Genomic DNA, 18,488 nt, shown 5'->3' with positions numbered 1-18,488 from the left:
TCATCATCAGTGCCCTCTGGATTCCTGTCAGGAACACCTTCAGCTTGAGGAGCACTTTGGTGTTTAAACGTAGGACCAGAAGAGGGAGAGGCCACCACCTGAGGAACTGACCTGACAGGATTGGACAGGGCTGAGGACTGTGCCTGAAGAAAGGATTGCAATCATTGAGGAAATTCTATCAAAGAAAAGGCAGAAGGATCCATACCAAAACCAGGAGGCAGCTGAGTGGTGCCCACTGAGCTGCCATCCCCTGCTGAGGAACCAGTCAAAGGAGTTTAAATATCAGGTGTTTCTCCTAACACATCTTTACCCATAATCTCATCAGGCTGGGAAGACCCAGGCTTAGTAAAATCACAGAACGATAATTATCCCTGAGCTTCTAAACAGCGCTGGCACAAATTAGAGGGCATGCCAGGCTGAGATGCTTGAATATGACAGGCGGCGCACAAGGCAAAGCACTTAAGCTTCTTACCTATAGACGCCATTATATCTATCTGCTATATATATATTTTATATGCATCCAAAATTTAGGCGTCCAAGAACTAGGCATCCCAAGACTAGGCACTTCAACTTAAGTGCACATAAATGTACGCCCAATTTGTGTGCACAGGATAATCACGCATTCAAGCTGGATGCCACTTAATTTAGATGCACAAGCCAACTCTCAATTAAGCGTCCAAAAACTGGATGCATACTGAGATGTACTGCTGAACTGACGTCCTATAGAGGGCTGAGGGACGTGTAGACAAAAGCATGTGAAAGCACTGGTGGCCTACCATGTACTGCGCAGTGGAAAAGCCTCGAAGCAGGGCCTAGCCAAAAGAGGCTGTTCAAACCACCAGGCTTCCCTTGTCCCTGAACCTCCCTTGGGGCAGGCCAAATGTCAGAATGGCACACTAAGCTTGGAGACCGGGGAAGGGGAACCCCTGAACAACTCTCCTTAATTGTCTCTGTAAGGTATCTTTTTTTTTTTTTTAAACTTACCTGAGTACAGAGACAGTCTCCGGCTGCGGGGGAAAAGGGCATCTGCTGTCACCATCACGCTCTACTTCCTGACCTCCCTGCCTTTAAGCTGTACAATCAGCTAACGCCATGTCAGCTGAAAAATCATCTACCGGACCAAGGCACACATTTGAGGGACCACGGAAATCACCTCAGGAATTCTCATCTGGGGGAGGGACCATTTGGTATCACCACAGGATAGCAGGGCGATCAATTCTCTCTCTCTTTTTTTTTTTTAATCTCCTTCTAAAATCTGAAGCAATCCCCAGTAGGGAAATGCACGCCCACCATCTGCTGGAGGCAGAGAATACTGGCAGGCTGATGTCACTGCAGTACTATATATATACTGTGACATCAGTTTGCTCAGTCTCCATATGCTTATAGAGGGGCATAACCCACTGGTCCTGCATCCATCTGTCCATATGCTAGGACATTTCTTTTTCTTTAATAATTACAGGTAGATCCAGAACCAGTGAGTTGTGCACCTCTACCAGCAGATGGAGCAAAGCTGACATCATGGTATATTTACCTCTGCAGTGACATGAGCCCACCAGTATTCTCTGCAAAAGCTAACTGTGGACAAACTAACAATACTTGATTATTAACAGATAACCAATCCAGCACTCAGCCAGGAAAAACACTGAGCTTAGACAAAGAGTGTAATAACAGTAGTCTAGAGACTGGTGTAACACTTACCAGTAACCCCTGGAACATGCAGCTACACAGGGGGACAATAGCACACCATCCGACAGCCAAGGGTAGGAAGGTAGATCCACCTGTCCTTATTAAAGAAAAGGAAATTATCAGGTAAGTAGTAATTTCTCCTTTCTTAGCATACAGGCAGGTGGAGCCAGAACCAATGGAATGTACCAAAGCTACCCTCGAATCAGGTAAGAGGCAGCCTGTGGTCCGATCAACACCACATGTGCAAAGGTTGTGTCCTCCCGGGCCTGCACATCTAGGCAGTAATGCCTGGAAAAGGTGTGTGAGGAGGACCACTTTGCAGCTCAGCAAATATCGATGGGAGACAACAATCTAACCTCTGCCCATGACACAGCCTGAGCCCTAGTAGAATGAGCCCTAACCTGACTAGGCAACAGCTGCTTAGCATCCACATACGCAGCCGTGACTACCTCCTTAATCAAGCGGGCTAACATAGCCTGAGACACTGGCTCACCCTGTTTACTCCCTCTGTGGAGAACAAACAGGCGATCCATCTTCCTGAGAGGTTTAGAAACCGCCAAACACCTCAAGTTAAGCGAATTGACATCTAAGGGCCGTTACAGGCGATATTACTCCGCATCTCTTTCCCTGTCCAGAGTCGGCAGGGAAATTGACTGAACCAAGTGAAAATCAGAGACTACTTTTAGTAAAAACAAAAGAACAGTATGCAGCTGTTTTGCCCCCTGAATCACCAATAGAATGGGCTCCCAGCAAGACAAGGCCTGCAGTTCAGAAACCCTACATGCCGAATAAATTGCCACAAGAAACATTGTTTTCAAGTTCAGTAACCTCAAGGAAAGGCTACGCATCGGTCAAATAGTGGGGCCCGCCAAAAAATCCAAAACTAGATTAAGACTCCACAAAGGCACCGGCATCCGCATTGGAGAAAGAAGATGCTTCACTCCTTTTAAGAAATAGGCCACATTTGGATGAGCCAAGGATCCACCATTCATCTGACCTCAAAAACAGGTAAGAGCAGCCATTTGTACCTTTAATGAATTAAGGGCCAACCCTTTACTCAATCCATCCTGCAAAAATTCTAAGATGAGCAGAATCTTAACATATCAAGGAGGAACCCCTTGATCTTCACACCAAGCCTCAAACACTCTCCAAATCCGCACATAGACTAAGGAAGTGGAAATCTTTTGTGCCCATAGCAAGGTGGCAACCATCGCAGCAGAATATCCATGCTTCAGCAACTGAGCCCTCTCAAGGGTCATACCATAAGACTAAATCAAGTCAGATCTTCGTGAAGAACAGGCCCTTGCTGAAACGGATTCCTGTGAGTCGGAAACCAGAGAGGAGCCTTCGCAAATCTGCATACCATGGTCATCTGGGCCAAACTGGTGCTGCCAGAAGCAGCATCCCTATGTGACACTCAATCCTCTGAATCATTCTGCCCAACATGGGCCATGGGGAAAGGCATACAGTAGCTTGTCCTCCAGCCACTCCAGCATGAGGGCATCGATGCATAAGGACTTTTGATCTCTCCTGCGATTGAAGAAGCGAGGAACCTTCGCATTGTGAGAAGTTGTCAGCAGGTCCAGAAACAGGAGGCCCCAGCAATCTACTGTGAGCTGGAACACCTCGTTTGACAAGTCCCATTTTCCTGGATCCAGACTGTCTGCTGAGAAAGTTGGCTCTTACATTGTCTTTTCCCGCAATGTGCGAGGCTGAGATCTCCTGAAGATGCAATTCCGCCCATTCCACAAGTTGGGCTATTTCCTGTGACACTTGCAGGATTTTTGGCTCCTTCCTGGTGAATGATGTAAGCCACTGTCATTGCACTGTCCAACTTTATCTGGACCGCTCGACCCTGCAATTGGTCGCCGAATTGCAAGCACACCAAATGGACAGAATGGGCTTCCAGATGATTGATGCTCCAGAGAGACTTTTCTATACTCCAACTCCCTTGCACTGTCAGCTCCTGATAGTGAGCTGCCCAACCCTGGAGGCTCGCATCTGTTGTGAGTACTAGCCAGTCGGGTGATCTTAAGGAAACTCCTTTTCTTAGATGATCCACTTGCAAAACATCACTGAAGGTGTATGCAGATCTCCATCAGTAGGTGGAGCCAAATCAAATGGTCCTGAGACTGTGGGCTCCAACGAGATAGCAGAGTGCACTGAAGAAGATCCATATGTGCCCTCACCCATGGCACCACCTCTAGGGTCGCTGCCATCAATCAGAGTACCTGTAGATAAGACCACACTGTCGGACATATTTGTTCATCAATAGGCGCACCTCTGTCATCAGCTTCTGAATACGGCCCTCCGGCAGGAACACCCTGTCCTGCTTCAGGTCGAACCAAACACAGAGATACTCCAGTGACTGTGATGGTTGAAGATTGCTCTTGGCCAGATTCACCACCCAACCTAGCTACTACGACAAGGAGATCACCTTACGTGAAACCCGAAGGCTCTCTTTCCAGACTCACGGCCTAAATCAGCCAATTGTCTAAGTACAGGTGTACCAGAATCCCATCTTTCCTCAGCTCTGCCGCCACCACCACCACCATAACCTTGGAAAAAGTTCTGGGCACGGTGGCCAAACCAAAAGGAAGACCTCAAAACTGATGATGACACCCCAAAACCAAAAAATGCAGAAATCATTGGTGCTTTAGCCAAATGGGAATATGAAGGTTCGCCTCAGACAAGCCCAGAGACATGAGAAACTCCCTCAATTGTCCTGCCATTATCCTGCAAATCCAGATATGGGGCGAAAAGAGCCCTCCTTCTTGGGCACAAAGAAGTAAATGGAATATCGGCCTGTACTTTCTTGAGATGTGGGCATTGGAACCACAGCTGTAGGCTGAGGAGTCTTGACAACGTATACTCCACTGCCTATCTCTTCTGTGGAGAATTGCAGGGAGACACCATGAAAACTTCCCATGGAACTCTGCAAAACTCCAGCGCATAGCCATCTCTTACCACCTCCAGAACCCACTGGTCGGACATGATCTCAACCCACCTCAGATAAAGAAAAAAAGAGAGAGGTGACCCCCTATCTTCTGATCCCAGAGGTGGGTCGGCACACCTTCATTGGGAGGCTCCACTACCCGGAGCCTGCACCCTACCTGGACTGCCTGGGTTGAAAATTTGAGACCTACCCAAAGATTGAATCCCCTGAAAGGCTGCTCCTCTGTAGGGTCGAATATGTCTGAACCCCCTAGTATGGCCTCACATGCTGGAGGAGCACGGCATCTATTTCTTATTCTCTAGTAACTGAGGAACCAGGGACTCACCCCACTTATTGCCCATTTTCTCCAGCTTGCTCCCAAACAAGAGTGAGACTTTACAGGGCAACTTCATAAGATTAGACTTCGAGGTTGTATCGGCCGACCAATTTTCTCAGCCATAGCTGATGCCTGGCTGCTATTAATTAAGCTACCCCTCTGGCTGAAGTGTGGACTAAATCATAGTCCACATCTGTCAAAAAGGTGGCTGCTGGTTCCATCACTGCCCTAGAACTTATACTTATACCATATTCATCGACCTCCTCAGAGAGAAGTAAATGAGTGAGCCACCAAGGAACAACAAGAAGCTATCTGCAAATTCATTGCCATTGCTTCAAAAGCCTGCTTAAGGATAGCCTCAATTCTCCTATCCTGTGCATCCTTTAAGGCCGCTCCTCCTTCTATGGGGATAGTCATCTACTTGGCCAGATTCACCTTCCGAAAGCACAATTGTCTCTTACAGCTAGATCCAGGGGGTACAGTCCTTTCAAGGCTTGTCCTCCGTTAAAATTAGCTTCCGGACTGCCCCATTCAAGATCGAGCAAATCTTGAATGGCCTCCATAATAGGGAAGTTACAAGAGGCTTTATGCAAAGAAATCAAAATGTTGAGATTACTTACCTGATAATCTCCTGTTCCTTAGTGTATGCAGATGTACTCAAAACAAGTGGGTATAGTGTGCTCGTGCTAGCAGTTGGAGACGGATCTGACATCAGCACTGGTACATATACCCCCACAGGAAGTGTAGCAATTCAGTAATCTTCCTTGCAAAAGCTTTTATGGATATATGTGTGACTGACCGATCGTTTAAATGAACAGGATTACCCTGACCAATTGATGGTAGCTGGAGACCGCCAGTGTTCTCAACCGGAAGGCGTCGACACCCGGCAGGGTGGAAGCCCTTTATAAGCAAACCGTGAGTCGGCGAATCCCCATGTATACCGGCAGCCGGGCGGGATGCTGAGTCCATCTGCATACACTAAGGAAAAGGAGATTATCGGGTAAGTAATCTCAACATTTCCTAGCGTGTAGCAGATGGACTCAAAACAAGTGGGATGTACAAAAGCTACTCTCGGACTGGGCGGGGGGCTGCCTGAGGTCCGTTTAGGATTGCCCTCACAAATGCTGTGTCCTCCCTGGCCTGAACGTCCAGATGGTAGAATATGGAGAAGGTATGGAGGGAGGACCACGTCGCCGCTTTACATATCTCTGCAGGCGACAGCATCCTAGTTTCTGCCCAAGAGGCTGCTTGCGCTCTGGTAGAATGAGCCGTGACCTGTAGAGGTGGTGGTTTTCCCGCCTCTACGTAGGCCGCCTTGATAACTTCTTTGATCCAGCGGGCGATGGTTGGCTGTGAGGCCGCTTCTCCTTCCTTCTTCCCGCTGTGAAGGACGAACAGATGGTCCGTCTTTCGTACTGCGTCTGACATTTCCAAGTATCTGGCCAGTATTCTGCCAATATCGAGATGATGCAGTATTCGACCTTCTTCTGACTTCTTCAAACCTTCCGTGGTTGGCAAGGATATGGTTTGGTTGAGGTGAAATTGTGAGACTACGTTGGGTAAGAAGGAAGGAACTGTGCGAAGATGGATAGCCTCTGGAGTGATTCTGAGAAACTGATCACGGCAGGACAGTGCTTGTAGCTCTGAGATGTGGCGTGCTGAACATACAGCCAGCAAGAACACCATCTTCAAGGTCAACAAACGGAGAGACAGGCCTCGAAGGGGTCTGAAGGCGGATCCCGCTAGAAATTCCAACACTAGGTTGAGGTTCCACAGGGGCACTGGCCACTTCAGTGGCGGACAAATGTGTTTGACTCCTTTCAGGAAACGGGAGACGTCTGGGTGGTTGGCAATGGTGGTGCCGTCACTCCTGGGACCGTAGCAAGACAGCGCTGTTACCTGAACCTTGATGGAGCTGAGGGACAGACCCTTCTGAAGTCCATCTTGTAGGAAGTCCAAAATGATAGGAATCTTAGCGGCATGTGAATTGGTGCTGCGAGAGTCGCGCCAGGCTTCAAAAAGTCTCCAGATCCTGATATACGTCAGTGATGTGGCGAACTTGCGTGCTCGGAGGAGTGTGTCTATTACCGGCTCCGAGTATCCTCTTTTCTTCAATCTAGCCCTCTCAATGGCCAGACCGTAAGAGAGAATTGAGCTGGATCCTCGTGGAGGATGGGACCTTGCAGCAGCAGGTCCCTGTATGGAGGCAGAGGTAGAGGATTCCCTGCCAGTAGTCTTCTCATATCTGCGTACCAGGGTCTTCTCGGCCAATCCGGGGCCACTAGAAGAACTAGGCCTCTGTGTCGCTGAATCTTGTGTATAATGGCACCCAGCAGGGGCCACGGGGGAAAGGCATATAGCAGGATTCCCTGACGCCATGGCTGTACCAGGGCATCGATCCCCTGGGATAGAGGATCCCACCTGCGGCTGAAATATCTGGGTACTTGAGCATTGGACCTGTCTGCTAATAGGTCCATGCCCGGCATCCCCCACTGATCCACAATCATCTGGAAAGCTGTGGGCGACAGCTGCCATTCCCCCGGGTTTAGGCTTTCTCTGCTGAGGAAGTCTGCCGTGGTGTTGTCCTTCCCGGCAATGTGAACGGCGGAGATGTCCTGGAGATTCGCTTCCGCCCAAGTCATCAGGGGGGCTATTTCTAGGGATTCCTGTTGGCTTCTGGTTCCGCCCTGTCGGTTGATGTATGCCACCGTGGTGCATTGTCCGACATCACTCTGACCGCTCTGTTGAGAAGTCTGTGGGCAAATCGTAGGCACGCTAGCCTGACTGCCCATGCCTCTAGTCGGTTGATGTTCCACCTTGACTCTTCTCTGTTCCACCACCCTCGGGCGGTGAGTTCTTCGCAGTGTGCTCCCCATCCGTTCAGGCTGGCATCTGTAGTGAGCAGGGTCCAGGTTGGGGAGGACATTCTTGACCCCCGGCTCATGTGGCCGGGCTGCAACCACCACCGTAGCTGGTTCCGCACAGTGGTTGGTAGAGGTAGGTGTACGGTATAGTCCTGTGATCGTGGGCTCCGAGACAGGAGGGCACGTTGTAATGGTCTCATATGAGCCTGCGCCCATGGTATCACCTCCAGAGTGGATGCCATGAGGCCGAGCTTGTAGGTAATCCCGAGCTGTGGGCCAGCTGGCGCTCAGCAGGACCTGCAGATGATTCCACAGTTTCGACTTCCTTTTGGAGGTCAGGCTGACCTTGTCTTCCTGGGTGTCGAATTGAACTCCTAGGTATTCCAGCGACTGAGAAGGCTGTAGGGAACTCTTGTTCAAGTTTACAACCCATCCTAGGCTTTCCAGAAGAGCTATAACTCTGTTGGTTGCCTGGTGGCTCTCCTCTGGTGACTTCGCCGGGATCAGCCAATCGCTGCCACTACTACTATGACCTTGGTAAAGGTCCGCCGCGCGGTGGCTAACCCGAAGGGTAAAGCTCGGAACTGGAAGTGTTGGTCCAGGACCTTGAAGCGTAAATAGCGCTGATGATCCCGATGGATTGGGATATGCAGGTAGGCTTCTGACAGATCTAGGGATGTGAGAAACTCCCCTGGCTGTACTGAATTCTTGACAGACCTCAGAGTTTCCATGCGAAAGCTGGGGACACGTAGGTATCGGTTGACTGACTTGAGGTCCAGAACAGGCCGGAAAGTGCCCTCCTTCTTGGGCACGATGAAATAGATGGAATAATGCCCAGAATTCATCTCCCTTGCAGGCACTGGGATTATGGCCTTTAGGGACAGGAGCCTCCGCAAAGTAACCTCTAGGGCCGTCCTCTTGATGGGCGAACAAGGAGATTCTACAAACCTGTCCAGCGGGAGGCGAACAAAATTCAGGTAATACCCTTCTCGGATGATGGCGAGGACCCACTGATCCGAGGTAATCTCGACCCACCTTCGGTAGAAGAGGGATAGCCTGCCCCCTATGGCTGCTACCCCTGGATGGGTCAGCTGATTGTCATTGTGGGGTACGGCCGGGACCCGAACCCGAGCCGGTTCCCCTCTTGTTGTGCTTAGGCCGAAAGGACTGGTTCCTGGCCTGCGAACGAGGTGCTTGGTAGCAAGTCCTGTAAGGGTTGAAGCTCTGAGAGGTTCTACCTCTGGATGGTCTAGGAAAGGGGTGCTGGGTCCTCCTTGACTGGTCTTCTGGTAGACGGGGTAATGGGGAGGTGCCACATTTATTGGCCAGTTTCTCAAGGTCACTGCCGAACAGGAGGGATCCCTCAAAGGGCATTCTCGTGAGGCGTGTCTTGGAGGAGGAGTCGGCCGACCAATTGCGTAGCCAGAGCTGTCTCCTGGCCGCCACTGAGGATGACAATCCTTTGGCTGCCGTATGGACTAAGTCGGAGGCTGCATCAGTGAGGAACGAGAGAGCTGATTCCGTTTCTTCTCCAGGGGTGTTGTTCCTAGCCTGTGATAAACAGGAACTTGTCACCACGGTGCAGCAGGTCGCAATTCGTAGGGACATGGCTGCCACCTCAAAGACTTGTTTCAGAATGGTGTCCATGCACCGGTCATGTGTATCCTTAAGGGCCGTCCCCCCCTCCACCGGAATGGTGGTGCGCTTCACAATTGGGCTAACTATGGCGTCTACCTGGGGGCACGCCAGCTTCTCCTTGGTTGCCGGGTCTAAGGGGTACATGCCAGCCAAGGCCCAACCCACTTTGAATGAGGCCTCCAGCATATTCCATTCCAGATCGATTAACTGCTGAGCTACTTGTAGGAGGGGAAAATGGTGAGACGTTTGGCGCAGGCCCTCTAACAGGGGGTTCATTCTAGGTTCCTCAGGGGCATCGCGGCCCGGAATAGCCAGCTCCGACAGGCATTGAGAAATCAGGCCTGGGAGATCCCCTTTCAAAAAGAAGCGCCTCATGGTCCGATATGGTTCAACCCCCGAGGGCAGTTCTCCCTCCTCGGGGGACTCATCGTCTTCCTCAGGGCAATCTGAATCCCCATAAGAGGGGGTTCCGGGTGGCGAGTGGCCGTGCCTAGGCCTTGAGGGTCCAGGGGCCGGGTCATCCGGTACATATGGACCCGCTCGGGGAGCAGCCTGCATTGTGACAAAGGCATGAATCCCCTTGAATAATTCCACCCAGGAGAGCGAAGCAGGATCTGGTCTGAGGGGTACCAGGTCCCTCGGGGTCCCTGGCTGCTCACTTCTGCCTGCTAGGTCCGGGGTGTTCCCTAAGGAACTGGCAAGTACACTGGGCTGCGACCGGTTCTGACCCGGAACTTCCAGGGCCTCTTCACATTGGGCACATAGGGAGTCTGCTTCCTCACTCTGAGGTTGCATGCCGAGCAGAGGCTCATGCCTGATGCTGGAGGGGCCGGCTCCGCTGACGCATGGGCTCTCTGACGCCCCATGTGTGCCTGGCGTATCAGTGGGCGCCTATGAACGCGCGCCTACCAACGTGCGCCTAACAAGGTACGCCTAACAGCGTGCGCCTAACAACGTGCGCCTAACAACGTGCGGTGACAAACCAGGCAGGAAAATGGCGACCTCCGTGCCACATAGGCAGACTCTGCGAATCCTCACTTCCTTGGAGACCGACAATTAAAGATTTACGCCTTACCTTGTCTTTGGCGCTTCCCGGTTGCGACCCGGGCGGTCTCCGGCTGTGGGGGGAGAGGGTGAATACCGTCACCGCCGCGCTCAAGGAAGTGCACCCGCTGCCTCTGGGCCGTGCCCGAACTAGTCTCGCTCGGGGGCCAAGTCCACGTCGGGACCGAGGCTGCCTCTATGCCGCGCCCGAGCCCTTCTCACTCGGGGGCTAGGTCCCTGCCGCGAGCCGGCCACCGGACCGAGGCCCTTACCTCCGAGGGACCACGGAAATCGCCTCGGGAAACTCAACTGGGAGAGGGACCGACTGGTATCACCGCAGGAGTGCGGGGCTCGTCTTCAGGTAGGTTTCTTCTATGAATTTAGTTGTGTAGAATTTGGAAACTCACTCAGCGAGCGTGAGGTAGCTCCAAACTGCTTTGGAGACGGAAATTACTGAATTGCTACACTTCCTGTGGGGGTATATGTACCCGTGCTGACGTCAGATCCGTCTCCAACTGCTAGCACGAGCACACTATACCCACTTGTTTTGAGTCCATCTGCTACACGCTAGGAAATATAATCTTTCTTTGGCTCAGACATGGATTCAGCCCCCAGTATTTCCAGCATCTTCAATGTCTGGGAAATCAGAGCCAGCAACGCATCTCTATGAAAGAAACACAACATAGTTCTACATGGCTCCAATCCCAGAAAAAATTCCCCATCCTCCAGGGACTAAGGATTAGCTTCATTATCCATGCCATCTGGGTCTATATTGGGGAGACTCACAGCAGACCTAGGCACCCTCCGATGCTTACTGAAGCATCAGGCGTGCGGGAATTGTCAGCCTGCGATCTTGACTTATTAAGATTGGCTGGGGCTGAGGACTGCACCTTAAGAAAAGACTGCAGTCCTTGAAAAAAATTCTACTCAAGAAAAGGCAGGGGGATCCATACCTAAACCAGGGTGCATCGGACCTGCACCCACTGAACTACCTTCCCCCACTGATGAACCAGTTAGGAGAGCCCCAAAATCAGCTCTGCTTCCATTTCCACACTAGGCTTGAAAGAACTGGGCTTAGTAAAATCAAATGGAGGCAATTCTCCCAGAGCCTCCAAACAGTGCTGACAGAAGTTAGAGGGAATGCCAGGCTGGGATGCCCGAATATGACTAGCCACACAAAGGGCAAGGCACTTAGGCTTCTTTGTTATGGGCGCCGTCAGTCTGCCAACATGCCCCAACAAGCATCTGACAAGAGTGCGCCCAGCTGTGTTCGTGCTGCAAAATCTAAGTGCCAAAAGTTTAGGTGTCCAAAAATTAAGTACTCATCACTGTGCCCCCACTGGGACGCTTCAGATAGTGCGCGAAACAAGTATGTGCGTATATGAGCGCACACAACTGACTGCCCTAGTAGGCACTCCTATGCATCTAAGTGCCCAAAGAGGCACCCGGCCAGGCACCCAACCAAGAACAAAACCAGGCGCTCAACCGGACGCATAGGCATGAACCGCAACAACTAAATGGGGCAGACTTATGTGCAGGAAAACGTACAAAAACGCATCCTCAGCCTACCATGTGGCGAACAAGACAAACCTGAGAGCGTGGTCTAGCCAAAAGGCTGCTCAATCTGCCAAGCTGCCCACGTTCCCTAAGCTCCCCTGGAGGTGGGAACGGACGTCAGACTGGCATGCCAAGCACGAAGACCGGAGGGAATCCCTATCGAACTCCCCTTCTTTTTTTTAATTACTCTTTACCTGAGCTCATCCCATCCCGGCTGAGTACAAGGTCAGTCTCCAGCTGCGGGAAGAGAGGAGAAGGACCATCACCACCATGCTCAGCCTTCTGCACCCATTTGCCTTTCAGCTGATTTTTTTTTTTTTTTTTTACAGCTAAGTCCACTCTGGCTGAAAAAAAACAGCTACTGGACCAAGACACTCATCTGAGGGAGGGATCCAAACGTATCACCTCAGGAATTTTCAGCTGAGGGAGGAACCCATAAGATATCACCACAGAAAAGTGGGGTTAATAATTCTTCTATTCTACTTTGAAAATTTCCTTTTTTTTTTTTTTTAAAGCAATCCTCAGTAAGGAGATGCACATCCACCATTGGCTGGAGATGGAGAATACTGGCAGACTGATGTCACTGCAGGGGTGTAAATACTGTGATGGCAGCTTTGCTCCATCTCCATCTGCTGGTAGAGGTGCATAACCCACTGGTTCTGGATCCACCTGTCCCAAATGCTAAGAAAAGTTCAGTTGCCACAGACACAGAGAAATTCATTAACATATCTTGGACATGTGCTAACAGATCAAAAAACTGTGTATTGCCACAAGAATCAGAATGATTTCAAGGAGACAATAAAGCAGCAATTCAACACAGCCAACTCTAAAATCAATTTAGAGAACTACAACACTTGTAGCTACTTCATAGCTCTAGAAACCAGAAGAAAAATAAAAGAGAGCTAGCTTTATTTTCCTTCATGTTCAATGGCTTCCTGAAACTTTATAGAACTCTTATCAGAAAATTAAATAGCCAACTAGATAGCCAAGGGCTATCTTCTCTAAATATTGGCAAACAGGACCACAAAGGAGAGGAAATCCTTATTTTTGTATGCTTTACTCCAAGAACAAGTAGAAAAATAACTTTCTTAAAATATTTTTTTTTGAAGGAAGTGTCAAAGTACTCCATCAGGAAGTGTTTCAAGCCAGTCAACTTTACATACATACATCTGTGCTGAAGAGACTCTTGTAATAAGCAATCACTGTAAAATTTCCCCTTTGACTTCATGACAAAACGAAACCTCAACACCTTGCCAAGCTTTGGTTTTATTTTCAAGGGAAATAAAAAATTACTCAGCAACTTGTCAGAGGAAAACAACAGAGTTAAACACACAAGTATTAAGCTTACCTCTGGTTTTTTCATGATTTCTATAAAGAACATGTGATTCTTCATTGGATAAATAATAATTAAAACATCTCCAAAATCTGTTGGTATAATACCCCTCCGGTAGTTCCTACTGTGTTCAGACCAGACAATATGAACTTCATCATTTCCCAAGTGACGAAGCTGCAAAGGCAAATTGGTTCTTTATCAATAAGAGTATTAACAACAAATTATGAGATGACATGGCTTACATGTTGAATTATATTCTTTACAGCTAAAATATTTAATTACACTAAAGTATACATATTGCTTTTGCTTGTTTTAGTGCCAAGATGGGTGGTCACTTATCCAAACAAGCTATTCTATGATTTATTTCTATTCATTTTCTATGAAATTCTGGGCTATAGTAACTTAATATTGTCGGCAGAAAAGGACCAAGTGGTCCATCCAATCTACCTAGCAAGTTTCTTATGGTAGTAACTGCTGCTTCATGCAGGTTACCCCAATGCCTTATGTTAATGACAGTAATATTTACAATCAAAACCATGCAACAGTCTAACCCATATTTTTCACTTGGAAGTTGTGGCGCAGGATGTGTGGATTTATAGAAAAAACACTGTTTTAATGTATTTTACTTTCAGGGAGGGCCAATGGAAGTACTAAATGGCTGCTTAGAGTGCCATGGTTCTGGGGGTGGCAATGATGGCATCTCCTCCTTCTTGCCCACATCACCATTTCCTCTTCTAGGCCTGCACAGGTAGGAAAAAGGAGATGCTGTCAGAAGAAGCAGGCTGTGGCATAGGCCCACATGACCAAAAGGAGGAAAAAATGCAGCAGTGTTGGCTGCACAGGTCAAAAGACAGCATAGTGTCCCCTGTGTGGGCTGAAAGGAGGAGAGCCTAGATGGAGCAGTGTTGGCCACTCTGTCGAAGAAAGGAGTAGAAGGCAGAGCAGAGTTGGTTTCTGGGGCCCAAAGGAGTCATTCAATTGGCTGCAGGGCTGAAGAAAGAGGATGCTGCTGCTTGCGTTTCCAGCGGGGGTTATGTGAGAGAGAGCATATGTGAGAGGGGGCATTTGTGCATGTGAGTGAGAGAGAGAGAGGAGAAAGTATGTGCAAAACAACTTATCCCCCTGCTAATCTGTGACAATCAAATGTTTTCAAAAACCTTATTAATTTAAATTATTGGCTGCTATTTAAGGTAGCTACTGTTTAAAAATATTTTATTGGTGTTTGGAAAATGTTTAAAAATTTGTATATGAGTTTTTAATTGTGAGATTTTATTCTATTCGTCATTTGTTTTGAAATATGTATTGACTGATGTTTTTTATTTATTTTATTGTTTGATGAGGAATGGTAATGTTATTCCACTGCTGCATTGCATACAGAGTTTGGCTTGTTGCAATTTCCATTTAAGTTTATGTTTGAATGTTTCTGTCTATACTTTATGGTCTCTTTATTCTGTATTTGGTGAGGTTCTGTCTTTGTTCTACCTGTGTGACAGAAGTGAAGTATTCTGCTATTTCATAGTTTCTTTACAGGGATCTATTTCAGCTTGGCTTCTTCTGTTTTACTAATAGCTGTAATATTTGCTGTGTTGACTTTTCATAGGTATTGTTTGAGTACTGGTGGTTAATGCTATTTAGATATAGGAAGTTCACTATACTGTAATTGTAATTCCATTTAATCATGACTTTCTGAGTGCTAAGCCCAAACCCAATGTGCATTACATTTGGCCGAATATCATATGGATGTCAAGTGACTTTTTTTTTTACAAGGTTTTCTAGTTGGCATTAGAGCACTGCATGTGAATATATGTATAGTATATTTTTACCTCAGAAGTTTGCACTTTTAATGAACCTTTTCATATAAAACCAGTTATATACGAATATATTTTAATTATGTGTGGAGAGAATGGGGCTGGGATGCAACGTTGTACAGTTTGCCTAGGGTACCTAATACCCTTACACCAGCCCTGATTCCAGGCTATAAGGCATTGTTTCTCAACCAGTATGCCATGGCACACTGGTGTGCCTTCAAACCTGATCAGGTGTGCCATGGAAAGTCACCATCGTCTGATGCTCAGATCCAGGCCACCACCTTAGGTCTGCTTTTAGCATCTTGCAGCAACAAATGACACCAGTGGTGGCTCAAATGTGTAGGAGCTTCTTTCTGAGAACATGTGCAGTTATGCATGCCTCTTCCTAGCTACAACATGAACCCTGGACTGTGGTAATTTAATGGGTAGCATGCAGGGTATGGACAGCTGGGCCCCACTGTGTATAACACATACATTACATACATACTCATATCAAAAGATGTGTCCCCAACTTGGATGCACTTTTTTTGAATGCCCGCACATCCCCTCTCTTGGGCATAAGAACATGCCATACTGGGTCAGACCAAGGGTCCATCAAGCCCAGCATCCTGTTTCCAACAGTGGCCAATCCGGGCCATAAGAACCTGGCAAGTACCCAAAAACTAAGTCTATTCCATATTACCGTTGCTAGTAATAGCAGTGGCTATTTTCCAAGTCAACTTAATTAATAGCAGGTAATGGACTTCTCCTCCAAGAACTTATCAAATCCTTTTTTAAACCCAGCTACACTAACTGCAGTAACCATATCCCCTGGCAACAAATTCCAGAGTTTAATTGTGCATTGAGTGAAAAAGAACTTTCTCTGATTAGTTTTAAATGTGCCACATGCTAACTTCATGGAGTGCCCCCTAGTCCTTCAATTATCCGAAAGTGTAAATAACCACTTCACATCTACTTGTTCAAGACCTCTCATGATTTTAAACACCTCTATCATATCCCCCCTCAGCCGTCTCTTCTCCAAGCTGAAAAGTCCTAACCTCTTTAGTCTTTCCTCCTAGGGGAGCTGTTCCATCCCCTTTATCATTTTGGGTGCTCGATCTAATAGTCTAATGAGCTGGTGAGCTAAAAGGGATGCCCAGGAATAGTGGCCGTGCTTAGGTAAGGAAAATGGACACTCAATTTTCCGAATGTCCGTTTTCTAAACCTGTGCATAGCGATGGGTTAAGAAAATGAGGGTCCCTTTTCCTAACTTGACCGCTGTCAAGTATTTTTTGTTATTGTTTATTGTTGCAGATTTCTGTGGTTCCTCTGCTTAGTATTGCAACAATAACAAGTAGGAGGAATTGTATTTTTTGCTCTTCTGAGCATGGCTTGGAGTGCCTCAAAACTTAACGCCAGCTCTGGTGTGCTGAGCTCAGCACCAGATATTGCATCGGCCCCATAGTCTTTCCAGCCTCCGCCCTATTCCCAGGCTGAATGGGATGGGGAAAGTGTGCACTGGGGGAGCTGGTCCAGCAAGACGGGTTCATGTGTGTTTTTGCCCTCCCCCCCACTTTGTTCTAAAATTTGAAAGAGAGACTGGTGGGGCTTTCAGTGCTTCCTTAGCTCTTCTTCTGGCCATATGAGTCTTCTACATATCCACACTGTCTGCTCCACAGAGGTTAGGTCACAGAATAATTATGTTAATGTAGGTGTGCCCTGGGCATGAGAAGGTTGGGAAACAATGCGATAAGGCAAGAAAAGGCGAACATTTTGGAAGGGGGGGATAGATTTTTTTTTAGTCACTGTGAACACACCTACACCCTTGTATTTTCCATGTTCCCTTTCTGTGTCAGACCATAGGCATATACAGTGGAAAAATAACCCACATTGTTTATACAACATAAGCATGCAAGGAATGTAAATAGGAATTAAAAAAAACAATTGTGCAAGCTGACAGACAAATGAAGTGAAGACCACAGTCTTTGCCTTCTTTTTTAAATCCAAAGAACTTCATGATCATGAAATGCATCAAATCAATGGCACTACAAACTGAAGCAAAATATTTATCCACAGGAAAGATAATGTAAAACACGGGCACTATAAAGATTACCTATGCTGACCTGTTAGTGTATTTTAGTTTCTTTTAAAGGGACCATCTCTAAGGGTGAGAGTATATGTTAGTCTCCCTTCTGTTTAACCCCTGAATTCTCTGCTAATACTATCAACAGAAGTACCAATTTGCATGAACAGTAATGGTTAGTTTAGTAACAAAAATTTCAGTTAGCAAGGACTTTTAATCTTATCAGTCAGAGCTGGACATGTACTGATGATCTAAAACTAAAAGATTCTGCATCTGTGCGCGCCAAATCATTGAGTCATACAGTTTTGACAATGGACATTCAAAGTATATGTACTACAGCAGTCCCAGCCTGTATGGACAATAACAACCATTAGGGACCATGACCACCAGTGCCATGGTGCTGCCAAGATATTTTTGTATAAGACTTTGAAAAGTAATACTAAAATAAATTTAAACTTGGGTAAATGTAATTGGGTAATAGTATTTAATACTGCTTTATGCAAAGCTTCATAACAAACTTTATACACCATTCTGACTTAAAAATTAAATGCAAAGCACAGCACAGGGATTCTGTAACACACAGTGTTGAACTGTATTAACCAAAAGTAATTTTCTCCAGAGAGAACTTATGATTACTGGTTTCATTAAAGCAGCAGAACTAGCTACATTATTGAAAATATCAACATGCCTTGTTCTTGGTACTACTGTGGTCTCCTTGGGTTTTATTCCTAGGACTCCTTTTCTCCTTAATTTTTAATTCTTTACATTTTGCTAATTATGGTCATGTACTCAGCTTTAAAAGTTCTCCTTTAATACTAAGTCCAGTCATTAGTCAGTACTCATACTTTGAATGCATCTGTGTAAGCATGCAGGGGTTTATGATAACAATCAGCATAGCAGCTCCCAATTTACTTACATTAGTAACAGTGGGAAAAGCTTTCAAAAATGTAATCCTACTATTTTCTCAAAAATAAAATAAAATTAGAACACCAAGGCTGAGCTTACTGATAATTATCAATTTATTATCTAATTTGTTTATTATTATTACTGATTTCAACAACAGGTCACTATGGTTAAGAATTTCAAGATACAATTACAACTCATTACCACCATAATGTAATCTTTTTCTACCATTACTTTCTACCATTACTTAGAGACATACCATTACTCAGAGACATATGTTTAAAAACAATATCATTGATCTTCCTAGCTCATACAGTATGG

At 47.0% G+C, this 18,488-nt stretch overlaps 1 protein-coding gene across 4 annotated transcripts in view; it reads right to left on the bottom strand.

Annotated features, from left to right (window-relative positions):
- The window catches only part of RALGAPA2 (Ral GTPase activating protein catalytic alpha subunit 2), a 1,327,630-nt gene that overhangs the window by 362,793 nt on the left and 946,349 nt on the right, over positions 1-18,488 (bottom strand). For all 4 annotated transcript variants that reach the window (XM_029593760.1, XM_029593759.1, XM_029593761.1 and 1 more), the window contains one exon: positions 13,410-13,568. In XM_029593760.1, coding sequence (XP_029449620.1) covers positions 13,410-13,568 — 159 coding nt within the window. The remainder of the gene's footprint in view (positions 1-13,409; positions 13,569-18,488) is intronic.

This window comes from Rhinatrema bivittatum, chromosome 3 (genome assembly GCF_901001135.1).
Source record: "Rhinatrema bivittatum chromosome 3, aRhiBiv1.1, whole genome shotgun sequence".
Lineage (NCBI taxonomy): Eukaryota > Metazoa > Chordata > Amphibia > Gymnophiona > Rhinatrematidae > Rhinatrema > Rhinatrema bivittatum.
This window is presented reverse-complemented; position numbering and strand designations above follow the sequence as displayed.